General features: G+C 39.4%; 1 protein-coding gene across 1 annotated transcript in view; it reads left to right on the top strand.

Annotated features, from left to right (window-relative positions):
* Positions 1–14,005, top strand: part of LOC112109441 (tensin-3) — a 352,165-nt gene that overhangs the window by 107,839 nt on the left and 230,321 nt on the right. The window contains exon 4 of the mRNA XM_026654112.2: positions 11,543–11,580. Coding sequence (XP_026509897.1) covers positions 11,543–11,580 — 38 coding nt within the window. The remainder of the gene's footprint in view (positions 1–11,542; positions 11,581–14,005) is intronic.

Here is a 14,005-nt window from a genome sequence, read left to right as displayed (position 1 = left end):
GTCTCACACAAGACTGAAGTCATCACATCACAGCCATTTCATATTTTTTATATTCAGCAGTTTTTATATTCAATCATACAATGAGAACATCATCATAATTCCAAAAAACCCCACCAAACCGTAATATTCTGTTAAATCAACACCCAGAGGGAATACAAAATAAAACTGGATTTTCAAAGGAGCCTAAGGGAATTAAGTGCCCAAATCCCATTGCAAATTTAGAAGGAGGTGGAGCAGGGAAGAGGTTGCTAAAACCTTTGGGCTCATTTGAAAGTCAGTGCCTAAAACTCTACCAGCACTTTGTTCCTCTTACAGGAAGCAAGTGGATCTAGATGAGGAGAACAAATCTCTGCCCTTGCAATAATAATATCACAATATTTTTCTCTGAATTTAATTCTCTGAATGCTGTAGATGTGGGGACACAATTCTTACGTTTACCTCAATAGTAGCAAATAAAAAAATTATGCTAGTGGCAAAGTCCACCCACAATAAAGCACAAATACTCTGTTATGGATGGAGTACAGTGTTATGGATGGAGTGTTATGGCTGGGAGGATAAAATCTACACCCAACTCAAGTCCAAGTTGCAGGGTAACTGCATAGCCTCCCCACAGCTGCTATTCCAGAATGTGGGTTGAAATAGTGCCTATAGCCCCTCCACATCCTGTTATGGGATCACTGGATCACGGAAATGGTCCCTCTCTCCCTAGCTTCTCCCAAAGCGGCCTTCAGCACTTGCCAGCAGAGATCTGAATGGGATATACAGGCACTCCTGTCTGAGTGCTCTGTTAGAGCACCTCTCTGCCCATTGTACTAGTGTTAAGTGGTGTGCAGGGCCTTATGCTGGCCCTGTGCATCTAGTTCAATAGTGTGTGATTCATCAAATACTATCTTTGTTTTTAAGTTGGAGTTTAAAAATAGAAAGGTCTTGTGCTAAATGAAAAACAAACAAAAAATGATCTAGGGAGGCAGTGCTGGGGCACAGGAAATGAACAAGCTGATGTTGCTATTATAGTGACTGTTTGTATTGCAATATCATCAGCATATGACTGATAATTTCTTAAAAATAGAATCCTCATTTTCTGCTATCAAGGTCAAACTTCTGTTCTCTTTCATCACGAGGGGACTCTCTCTCATTTTAGACTCAAACATGCCTCTGTCCCACCCAAACTCATTTATCATCTTACTCTTATTGTAAATTATTGTTGTATGGTTCCTGCACAGTTATTTTTCATGTCTTTCATTGTTGATCTTTATCTCATGTCACTGCTGCTGTTTAGTTGTAGAGCTGGTTGAAAAAGTTCAGCAAAATGAGAAAAACATGTTTTCTGATCATCTAGCCAGAAGAAAAAGAAAAGGGAAAAAACACCCACACAAACTGTGCAGGGCTCCCCAGCCCTAGCCCCTTACTTTAAACCTCCCCCCCCCAAGCCCTCCATGTTAAATAAGTTAGTTTATCCTTGTGCCCAGGGGTTACAGTAGGCTAGAATCCACCAGAAATCACTTCCGCCTTCTACAATCACTGAGCAGGTACATTAGCTTTCCAGTAACTTAGGCCTTGGGAAGTGCAGCATATTGTCTCTGTGCCTCATGACACAAATGTGATGCAAAAATCATTACATTGGCACACTGACTTTATGGAGCTTCCTGCCCCCGTTGACGTCAATGGCAAAAATCAGTGGAATCAGAATTAGGCTCCTGTATATCATGAAGTTGCTTTAAATCCTACCTGTGCTGAAATATTGCCAAAAGGTGTGTGTGCCTTTTGAGTTCATCTTGACAGTGGGGAGAAAAATTGTCACACGTTCAGCTGGAAAAATGGTCAACTGGATTTTGTAAGTCCCATTTCTGCATTTGAAAGCTATAAATAGGGGCATTTGTAGGGAAAAACAGGGATACTCTTTTTTAACTCAGTTCAAGTGCTTGTGACTAAGAGAGGAACAGAGTGGAAAATGGACATATAAGGTGGATAGGAAGCTGGCTAGATCATCGGGCTCAACGGGTAGTGATCAATGGCTCCATGTCTAGTTGGCAGCCAGTATCAAGCGGCGTGCCCCAAGGGTCGGTCCTGGGGCCAGTTTTGTTCAATATCTTCATTAACAATCTGGAGGATGGCATGGACTGCACCCTCAGCAAGTTTGCAGATGACACTAAACTGAGAGGAGTGGTAGATATGCTGGAAGGTAGGGATAGGATACAGAGGGACCTAGACAAATTAGAGAATTGGGCCAAAAGAAATCTGATGAGGTTCAACAAGGACAAGTGCAGAGTCCTGCACTTAGGACGGAAGAATCCCATGCACTGCTACAGACTAGGGACCGAGTGGCTAGGCAGCAGTTCTGCAGAAAAGGACCTAAGGGTTACAGTGGACAAGAAGCTGGATATGAGTCAACAGTGTACCCTTGTTGCCAAGAAGGCTAATGGCATTTTGGGCTGTATAAGTAGGAGCATTGCCAGCAGATCGAGGGACGTGATCATTCCTCTCTATTTGGCACTGGTGAGGCCTCATCTGGAGTACTGTGTCCAGTTTTGGGCTCCACACTACAAGAAGGATGTGGAAACATTGGAAAGAGTCCAGCGAAGGGCAACAAAAATGATTAGGGGGCTGGAGCACATGATTTATGAGGAGAGGCTGAGGGAACTGGGATTATTTAGTCTGCAGAAGAGAAGAATGAGGGAGGATTTGATAGTTGCTTTCAACTACCTGAAAGGGGGTTCCAAAGAGGATAGATCTAGGCTGTTCTCAGTGGTACCAGATGGCAGAACGAGGAGTAATGGTCTCAAGTTGCAGTGGGAGAGGTTTAGGTTGAATATTAAGAAAAACTTTTTCACTAGGAGGGTGGTGAAGCACTAGAATTGGTTACCTAGGGAGGTGGTGGAATCTCCTTCCTTAGAGGTTTTTATGGTCAGGCTTGACAAAGCCCTGGCTGGGATGATTTAGTTGGGGAGTGGTCCTGCTTTGAGCAGGGGGTTGGACTAGATGACCTCTTCAGGTTCCTTCCAACCCTGATATTCTATGATTCTATGACATATATACCCACCACAGCCTTATATAACTCGACATACATCTTGTTGCTGCTCAGACTTACTAGTTACTTATTGGGTTTTTTAGAGCTTGTCTTCCTGAAAGTCAGTGGGAAGTGGAAAGGGTCAAAATTGTTTCATGTCCTTTTAGTCCATCTGTAGCTGAAAAGACTCTTCTAGTTGTTGTTTTGTTTTTGAATGGGAAATAACTGGGCAAACTTCTGTTTTGTCTGAAAGACCTACTTTGCTCTAGTTTCTAATTGCAGGCTTTATTTGCATGTATGAATGCTTTAAGATTTAGCAATACATATATGCACAAATAAATTCTCATTGTGCTTTACAATCCATTTAAAACTAGCAATAACTCTCCAGTAATATTGAGTGGTATAACAGTGCCGTAAAATCATTCTAAAGACAGCCCTGCCTTATAAGAACATAAGAATGGTTTGAACCAGTACAGCCAATGGTCCATCTAGCCCAGTAGCCTGTCTCCTGGTAGTGGCTGGTGCCAGATGTCCTGATTTTATAGGGACAGTCTTGATATTCGGGGTTTTGTCTTATATAGGCACCTCTTACCCCTCACACTTATCCTGATTTTTCACACTTGCTATCTGGTCACCCTTCACTTCAGATGGGAATGTACAGAACAGGACAGTTTTGTATGATCCATCCCCTGCTGTCCAGTCTCAGCTTCTGGCAGTTGGAGATTTAGGGACGCCCGGAGTATGGTATTGCATCCCTGATCGTCTTGCTATTAGTCATAGATGGACCAATCCTCCATGAACTTACCTAATTCTTTTTTAACCCTATTTTGAGTTCTTATTTATTTATGTCCAAATAAATCCTGCAATGTATGGTCTTCACAACAACACCTGGCAACAAGTTCCACAGGCTGACTGTGCATTGGGTGAAGAAGCACTTCCTTATGTTTGTTTTAAACTTGCTGTCTATTAATTTCAGTGGGTGACCCCTAGTTCATGTGTTATGTGAAAGGGTAAATAACACTTGCCTGTTCACTTTCTCCACACCATTCATGATTTTATAGACTTCTATCGTTGTCTCTTTTCAAAGCTGAACAGTCCCAGTCTTTTAAACCTCTCCTCATATGGAAGCTGTTCCATACCCCTAACCATTTTTGTTGCCCTTCTCTATACATTTTCCAATTCTAATATATCTTTTTTGAGATGGGCCAACCAGAATTGCACTCAGTATTCAAGGTGTGGGTGTACCATCAATGTATAGATTAGCATTGTGATATTATTTGTCTTATTATCTATCCCTTTCCTAATGGTTCCTATCATTCTGTTGGCTTTTTTGAGTGCTACTTTCCACTGAGTGGATGTTTTCAGAGAACTATCTACAATGACACTAAGATCTTTCTTGAGTGGTGGTAGCTAATTTAGAACCCATCATTTTATACGTATAGTTGGGATTATATCTTCCAATGTGCATTACCTTGCATTTATCAACATTGAATTTCATCTGCCATTTTGTTGCCCAGTCACCCAATTTTGAGAGTAATTCAAAATAGTCCTCAGTGTCCCAGATGCAAGGTCCATCATAGTAAATCCCATAGTTCGTACCCATCTCCGTCTCTGTTGTTGTCCATGGAGACTTTATTCTGCTCATTAGAAGCATAGCCTTCTTGCTCAGGTTTTCTTCCTCTGTCCGTGCGCACACTGTTCTGAGAGGGAAGACAGCGTATATACTATCCTCCTCCTGAAAGCTTCCTCTGATTGGCTGGGAGAGAGTGGAGCCTGCTCCACTCTATACTACAGAACTCCTGAAAAGTGACAATGTCCTGAGATCTTCCCATGCCACTGCCAACTCCCTAGAACCACCTTCTCTCTTCCAGTTTCAACCATTTTCTGACCCCAATATCATGTGCTCACATCAACGTTCTTGGAATGGACTCTTGCAACCCCCCCCCTTAGGCTTAATGGGCCAGTACACCCTGTTATAGGCGCCATCATACCCCATCTCTCTGGACTCCACAGATGGTACTCTGCACATCTAGGATCCACCCAGATGGATGGGGTGGAGACTGAGCAGGTCAGGAGTTCTCAGCCATTTTGACTTTAAAAATACCCATGTGACAGCAAGGCATCTTTCCATGCCTAGAGTACTAGACCATTGTGATATCAAAAATAACTCAGAGATTGCACAAATTCTCGATCACTTGGCCACTTGCCACCCACATGCCCACAACAACATGACGAACACACAGCGTAACCCCAAACACGTGTAGCTCCCTCAGAACAGCATACCTCCTTCATGTGCCAGCCACAACTCCACACAACTCTCCCAGTACATACAGTAACACTAAACACACACACAGCCACTCACAGCAACACACAGCTCTCATTTGCCACACACACAGAGCAAGAAAAATCCACCAGCACAACACACACTCACACTCGCCTACCCTCGCTGATACTTACCATAAAACCATAAACTGTCACATTGACTTTACAAATTACACCTGTTTGACACATGGGCTTTCAGTTTCTAATGTGTTGTAAATGACCAAGCTTTTGTTTAATAAGATTTATCGTTAGATGTTTTTTTCATGACTTTTCTGAACTTTTATCATAAAGGTTTATAGTGACTAGGCCTCATCACAAAGTCCTCACTGTGGCAACACTCCTGTTAACTTCCAAAAAGCACTTACCTGAACCGGGCCAAAAGAAATGTGATTGTATAGATTAGATGCTCAGAGCTATTGTTTAGGAGATTTTTTGAAGTATAGTAACTAGACTAAATATGGCATGCCCTACACTTCAGTGTCAGCCAGCTAGAGAGAATTGTTCTTGGAACTGATGCCAGAATTCTTAAACACAAATTTGGAAAGGCCTGTATTTGACAACAGAGCTGATGTGTGGAATGCAGACCTTCAGCTGTTGAGCTGAGGAACCAAAGCAGTCTTGCTGAGTGTGACATTGATTAAATCTGCTGGACTGCTTCAAACAGATTCATTCCTGCTGACAGTTATCAACTGTGATAATACAAGGAAACAGACGGACCATAGTCTAGAGACGAGTTGGCTGGTATATCACCTGTAATTGGTTCTGAAGAATGTCACGGTTTGGTAAAAACTGCTCATTGAGTTCTTTTCACTGTAAGTCATGTAATGTTTTTTACTGTAAAAGTCATTTTTGTTTCCTTAACAGCTGATATGCTATGAACATATTGTATTTGTCAAACATTTTTTTACATTTTCATGTTTGTTGGCCCCTTATCTGTGAGGCATTATTGGCTTTTTGCCACTGAAGTTGTCTAAAAGAGATACCCTCTAGGATTAAGTTGTTACTATAAATGGAAAGTCAAGAGATGATTCATATAATCTGATTGTCTAGTTTCTGAGGTATTAATTCTCTTGAAAAGTACTATACATGTCAGTTAGAACTGCATTGTGTATCTGTCTATACAGATACTCAGAGGGTGTAAGCATCAAGGAAGGGGGAATTCTAGAGGGTACTGCAAAGGAAGGATCACTAAGCATGATGGGATGAAATTAAGAAAAGGATCATTTAGGATGAATATTAGGAAAGTGAAAGCTTCTTTTGGCTTGGGTTAGTCTCCCAAGGGCAGTGGTAGAACCCCCTATTGTTTATGGCGTTTATAGCCGGACTGGACAAAACACTGGAATTTGTTTCATAAGGAACAATCTTGCCTTGTCTGGGAGATGGACTGGATAATGTTACAGATGAGACAGACCTCATCATGTGACTCTGCCAGAGCAGCAGCCTCAGCAGTGGAGGAGGCAGGGGCAACTTGGCTTCCTCGCTGTCCCTGGCTTCTCCTACAGGTGCCAGGTCACAAAGTGACTGATTAGAGGCCGTGCGTCTTGGCAGCACCCCATCACCTTGCGCTTCACATAGCCACCTACAACAAGGCTTTAAAGCCTCCAGCTCTCCCAGGAGTTTCTGCAGAATTGCAGCAGCAAAAGAGGCAACTTTGCAGTTAAGAAACACTCCCTCCTGTTTCAGAGCCTGCATTTATCCAACCTTTTGATTCTGCCAGCTACAGTTTTTGTACGCTGTGTGGATACTAACTCATGTTTACCTGTTCTACCTCTACTCCCTCCCATTCCCCATTCCCCAGGCTTATGCTTTGTGTTCCAGTCCTTTTTCTTCCACATCACTAGCCCCCACTCCTAATGTTCCATGGCCCTTCACCCCCATAACAACAGAAACCTAAAAATAAAAATCTTTGTTTTAGATTTTTGTTCTTTCCTTCTTTCTTTTTTTTTAGTTGAAAAATCACACAATTTTTTTAAAAAAGGAAAAATTTCCAAGATAATTGTTCATTTTGGAAAACGGCCATTTTTCATTGTAATGCATTTTGAGCAAAATATTTTGACCAGCTCTATAACCACTATTTTTTTTAATCTTGAGTCTTGAGTTTCTTTTTTATGGTCTTAAAATAGCAATTGAAATATTGGTGTGAGGCACTTTCTTGGGGTTGATAACTGGCTGTGGGTTTACGGTTCAAGGTGCAGTTTCTCCCAGCCATTTGCTAATTCCCGGGAAATGTCCCATGTGTGGAGCCTTATTAGGTTTTTTTAATACCTGCCCCAGCAAGTCTGGTCAGCCCTGCACTGCTGGCAAAATGTTTGTGTTTTAGCAGAATACTTCCCCAGTGTATGAAATACTAATCAGAGAAATGCATAATCTGGTTATGTGGCCAAGTGGTTAGCACACACGGCAGGTCCTATTCTAATCTCTTCTATTTATTCTTCTTGTACAAGTCCCTAAGTATCTTTGTGCTTCAGTTTACCCATCTGTAAAATGCATGTTATGATTACCATATTACTTCACAAGGACGTAAGTGTTTTGGGTTCCTTGAATGAACATTTCTATAGAAGAGTAGATGGTGGCTATTGTTCTTAGAGATGTCCTTAAACCATAAAATCCGGATCCGAATTTTGAATATTCCCAACTGTGTGTGTGGATTAAAAGCTTTTAGTCTCCCATGGAGTTAAATTCCAATTATAGATCTGGTTTGGAAGTCTGGACCTTCAAAGGCTATGGGGTGTTTATATCTGCCCTTTTGCTGTGGGATGTATATGTGCTACTGTTACTGGATGTTTCTGATCTGCCATTTAGCAGTGATGTGTGCAACAGACATTTTGACTTTCATCCCAGAATGAAACAGAAAGCCTCCTTTCTACCTCAGAACACAAAGGAATGCTTGTTTTGCTCACAGCATCTGGACAGACCGTGATCTCATTCCCAGTGTGTTCATTTTTATCTAGCTTTATTATTATTATTAGTGATATTATAGAGTGAGTAAGAGAAAGTAATGAATTACCTTGGGTCTACTACTTAGCAGTACGGCAGTTCAGGTATGAATGAGAGCATTTGTGGACTCTGAGGAAAATGAAGCTGTCAGGGAAGCTAGACTAAAACAGCTTTACCGTGTTGTACATGTAGAATCCCAGTATTTTACCAATAAAGTACGTGAAAAAGGAATCTAATGCATTTGAACTAAAAGGCTCCACTTGATTTTTAACATTTGCAAGTTACTTTGGATTGTTTATTCCCTGTTCTTAGTAAATCACATACTAGTAGAGATAACAGCGATTTATCATGAAGTCTTGACCTGTGTTCTGTGCAGAGTTGGAATGTTACTGGAGTGATTCAGTTTGATGCAATGTTTGTCATAAGCATTTCTGATAGTGATGATGCAAGGCTCAGTCCTGCAGTCTTTACTCAAACTAAACTCCCAATTCACTTAAGTGGATGTTTATCCTTAGGCTTGGCTGAATTCTGTTTTTAGTTTATTATTAATTTTGACAGATAATATCAGTGTTTATATTTAAGCATTTTTCTTGATGTTTATCTATTTAATTTTTCACAGTTGTGGGAAATTGTGGAGGGTCAGATGGCGGGAGGGGAACAATTATTTAATGACAGTAGACATTGAGATTCAAAAAGTTAAAGCTTTATAAGTGTTCAGACATAAACTGTCGACATTGTATATGGAGATAGACCTATCTCATAGAGCTGGAAGGGGCCTTGAAAGGTCATTGAGTCCAGTCCCCTGCCTTCACTAGCAGGACCAAGTACTGTCCCTGACAGTTTTTTCCTCCCACCCCAGATGGCCCTCTCAAGGATTGAACTCACAACGCTGGGTTTAGCAGGCCAATGTTCAAACCACTGAGCTATCCCTCCCCCCAATCAAAACTTTAGCTTTAAATCAAACTCTAATAAGTTCTCAAACTGCATTTTTCTTACTTTGTCTATCTGTAAATGTTGATGATCATCAATGGAAATATTTTTTGCTGGTTTGTGCTTGTTGAAATTGACACTTATCAATAAAAATCTAATCCTTCCAAGCCTATTTATCTTGCATAAGAACTGCAGGTTGTGCCCCCAGCCATATATATTGCATGCTATGTAACCTTTGTGATTCGGTAGCACATGAACCAGCTGTGAAACAACTGCAATCATTCTAGAATGAAATATAATTTCATTCTTTACATTTCAAAATACCTTCAACCACTTGTGCTTATTCACAAGCAAAGCAGACAAATAGGCCTTTCTTTGTAACAGCAGGGTTTCCCAGTAGCTTTGTTTCCCTATTGTTTAGAGTTTGTAATTATCATTTAATGATTGCAGACTTGCAGTGCCAGGGTATTGTTTGTGTAACTGTGCCATATTTTATACTTCTCTCATAGAATGTCTTCAAATGGATTTAAAAAAGGACTGGATAATGTAGGGGAAAACAAGTATGACTTTTAACCCCTTACAGTATCAACGGCAATCAAAAGACTCCAAAATTTTAATTCTCACAAATATTTATTCCTCGTACATGGAATTCAAGCTAATCAGTTTAGTCATCCCCAGTGTTAGCAGGCAAGAAAATCAAGTTTCCCCTTGTCAAAATTCATCCTCCATTTGTTTTAGGACTGAAACATTTTTAATTACTCATATCGTTATGTTTGCTCCCATACAAGTGTTGCTGGTAGTCAGGACTGTATATTTCTATGGCCTCGACCAAGAGAATAAAAGGTCTCACCTCTTGGGAATTAAGACTTGAGAATCAAGGGCACTTAGGCATCTGACAAGATCAGATAAGATAACAGATGATTAAGCCTCATACTACTGAATTCAACGAGATTGATTGATTGATTTATGACCTTGACAACCATTCAGTGTTGAGGGCATCCTGACATAGAATTAAAAGATGGCTGACCATCTAAGGACTACCAGTCAAGATTTGGCACTGTATGTATTCCGAACTGATGAAAAATACAAGAGCAAGTGAAAACTGGAGAACCTCACTGGATTGCACCTTACTAATGCCCATTTGTGATTAAAAACCTTTGGTGCTCAATTTAGGAAGTTTGTTTTTATACTACTGTGAAGGTAGGGGCAGGAGACACTAAGTAATTGGGTGCAGACTTCAGCAAACTGTATTACTCTGGGTGTATTACTCCTTCTGGCTGGATTTGCTGGGAAAGCAACATTAGTTTCAGCCTCAGAGTTAAGAAATGCAGGATTCTTGAACATTGACTTACTCTGTCTTGACAGTTATTGCAAATGGAACTGTGAGGTATTCAACAACATATTTAATTTACAAAGATATTCTTTTTTTAAAATTCAGTTGCAGCTTTCTCAAAGACTCTCAGTAAACAAAAGGCTGGACATAACATGAAAATAAATCAAAACTAAACAGTAAATGAAAAGGTACACACAATGCAAACCTCATTATAAGGCTATATCAGTGAATATTTCTGGATGCAATATTATTGCCTTTCAGTTATTTCAGTGTCTGTCTGGATGCTCTTCCAATTGTCCTTTAAGAAAAATAGTATTTTATAAATCCCAAACCCATTGTTTTATCACCCAAGTCATCCTGATCTCATCTAGTCTAGTAATTTAAAGAGCTGTAAACTTTAACTTCTTACTTGGATGCACTTTTCATAGTATTGTGCAAAGCACTTTCGATTTTGGATTGTGAAACATATGATCCTACCCTGACTCTCAAGTGACCATGACTGGAAAGTTCTGACTCATTTTGTTCTCTAGACTTGCTGAAGTGATTCACAGATCTTTTAGTGCTTCAGACAATTTGTTAGAAACAAATTAGCATCATTATCCTTGCCATTTATACCTATTATTTTCATAGCACCTCTGGTGTGTGGAGAGCTGTAAAGGCAAGTATCAAGATGTTTGGACCCTAACATTATACCAAAAATATATTATTAAAATAAAAGGACAGAATACATGAAGAGTGCTAGGGGATTACTACAGTTAATGAATCTTTCAGGGCAGGCTGCGTAGTTGCACATAAGGATAAACAGACTAAAGCCTGGTTGCACTGTCGATACCTGGTTAGGAGTTTGTTTGTTATTTGTTTATTGGTATTTTTATTGTAAAGAAATGAAGTACACCTCGGTGGAAAAACTGGGATTTAACAGGCTGTCTGGTAGAAGGCAGCTTTAAAGAGATGTTGGGGGTGGAGGAATTACCAAGTATTTTGCTTATGTATTTTCTTTGCTTTTATTTTAGTTTGCAAGTATGCCTGCCACAAGAAATGTGAAGCAAAGGTAAGCACCTTCCAGATATTCATTTCTCTGCTTGATAATAGTCTCCATTTATTTGAAGTTTGGTAGACATTAAGACTATATCAGTTAATCAAAATAAGAGGATTGCTTAACCAGATGCTCAGCTGTTAAGAAATCGTTAATCGCTTTCACTTCTAAAAATTCCTTCCTGTTATTTTGTCTTGTATTTGTTGCTTAACAGCTTGATCCCACACCACTGAAATCAGGAATTTTACATTTGACCTTAATGGAAACAGGATAGTGATCTCACTTCATACATCTCCATTTAATTGTAGATGAACTTACATAATATCTTATGGTAGCTTTAGTTTGATCAGAGATAGATCTTATTAATAATTCTCCCATTGAAGCCAATGAGTATTTTGCCATTTACTTCAATAGGGTACAGCATCTCATCCTTTATAGTCAAAGCATCAGCATCAGTGGTTTCAGTACCTTACTCCTCCCACAAGGGGGCATGGTTCAAGTAGAAAACTGCTTTCTAACCTGATTGATTATAAGCTACAGAGTTCCACAGCTAAGGAGGAAACATGCCCAGTAAACCAGGTACATTCTGCTGTTCTGTGTCAAAATGCAGAAGTGATGGGTGCTTTAGAAATGTCAAAGATAGAAATACAGATGAAGAGACAAATAGAAGTTCCATTGGCAGCACAAAGATTTGAGTGTAGGAACAGTAATGAAGATGTTAAGCCCTAGTTTCCCCCCACAAGTCAAGTGGCAATATCCTCTTTCCATCACTGCCACTTAATTTATCTCCAAATATACAATGTCACTAGCTTTAATTTTTCTTTCTGGCTTTAATCCTGTGCTCACCTTGAAAAGTTTTTTTTTTTAATTATTTGATTAAACTAAATATATTCACCCACACTGATGTTTCCAAAGCCCAGAGTGAGCTTTTTGTTTCATTGTTAAATCTGGCACTAAAAGCAGATGGTGAACGTCAACAGAACATCAAGACAGCATAATCCAACATTGTTGAAAAAGGGCTGTTTTTCATTAGTTTTGGATGGCAGGGGACTAATCTATGACATGTTGAGACAATCTAATTTTGAAGGGCAAAAAGGGAAAAGAAAAAATGCACACCAAGGTGCCACGTGCTTACATAATCCTAAAATGTCTTTGTATGAGGAGCAAATTAATAATCAACACATTCACCCTTTGGGTTTTCATACAGAGAACACCTGTAAAGATCAAAAACATTATTATTATTTTATTATTACTATGATTGTAGTAGAAGGATTTTATGTGTACATAATTATACCTTTGCTCAAAAGTGTTGCTTTAGAAATTTTGCTAAGGGCTAAAACTTGGCATACTGTAAAGTACTATTAAGATTGTAAGAAACTGACATCTGGAAGGAAATTCACATTTAAGGATGACACTCAGAACTCCCCCCCCCCACTCCATTCTTAAGTACATAGCAGAAAAAATTAGATTAAAAACCAGGGTGTTACGCCATTCTATGGTATGTTCTGCTTTGATGTTTGTAAGCAAGGATATTATTGAACATATAAAATGTGCTCCACTATTTAGACAGGTCAACATCAGTGAGAGATGAAGTTGCCATTTACTAGTATTAATTTGGTTTAACATTACAGTACTTAAACTTTAAAAAAAAATTATTATTTCATTGCTGAAGGATTTATGTCATATTAATGTAGTGTTTTCCTGAAGATTATTATTAATGAGAAGTGAATGAAACATCAAACATTTGACTTATTTCCCCTACAGCATGATTCTTAATACAAACTTCCATTTTGCGCTTCTCCTTTGCTGCTTTTTTTTTTTTTTTGCAGTCTGGTTAGTTTTATGCATTAAAATAATCCTGCAAATTAGCCCTGCTAAGACATTTTCAGATTTGCAGAGATGTCCTGTAAAATTAATTACCATAAGGAAATACAAGATGTACTAAACCACCATTGAGTTAGTGTGATCCCATCAGATTAAGCTGAGGAGGGCTAGGTTAAGTCAGTGCTTGGATAGTAGACTTTCAAGCAACACAGGTATTACAATAAGTAGTAACAATGATTCAGTAGGTGGCATGTTCCCTTCTGAGTGCTATGCTGCTGAAGGTGTCATCTTTGAAATGACATAGAAAATTGATGTTCTGAATATTAGACATTTTTCAGATTAATAGGGGAAGTTTTCAAAGTTAGGTGCCCAACTCCCATTGACTTTCAAAGGCCATTAGGTGCCCAACTGTTATTTGTGCCTTTGGAAATCTCTGCCAGTGTCACATGTCACAGAAGTGCAAAGTGTGATTCCTGCTGCTGCTATTTCAAATGAAATAGACAAGAACAAAACATCAGTATTAGTATAAGTCTGCAACTAAACTATTATTACTGAGCAACTACACTTTGTAACCTCAGAAGTAGTTGGATTTCAGTGATGAATAAATGAATCCTTG

This window comes from Terrapene carolina, unplaced genomic scaffold, assembly GCF_002925995.2.
Source record: "Terrapene carolina triunguis isolate 2854851 unplaced genomic scaffold, T_m_triunguis-2.0 Scaffold180, whole genome shotgun sequence".
Taxonomy (NCBI): domain Eukaryota; kingdom Metazoa; phylum Chordata; order Testudines; family Emydidae; genus Terrapene; species Terrapene triunguis.
Note: the sequence above shows the minus strand (reverse complement) of the source record. Positions and strands in the feature narration are given on the sequence as shown.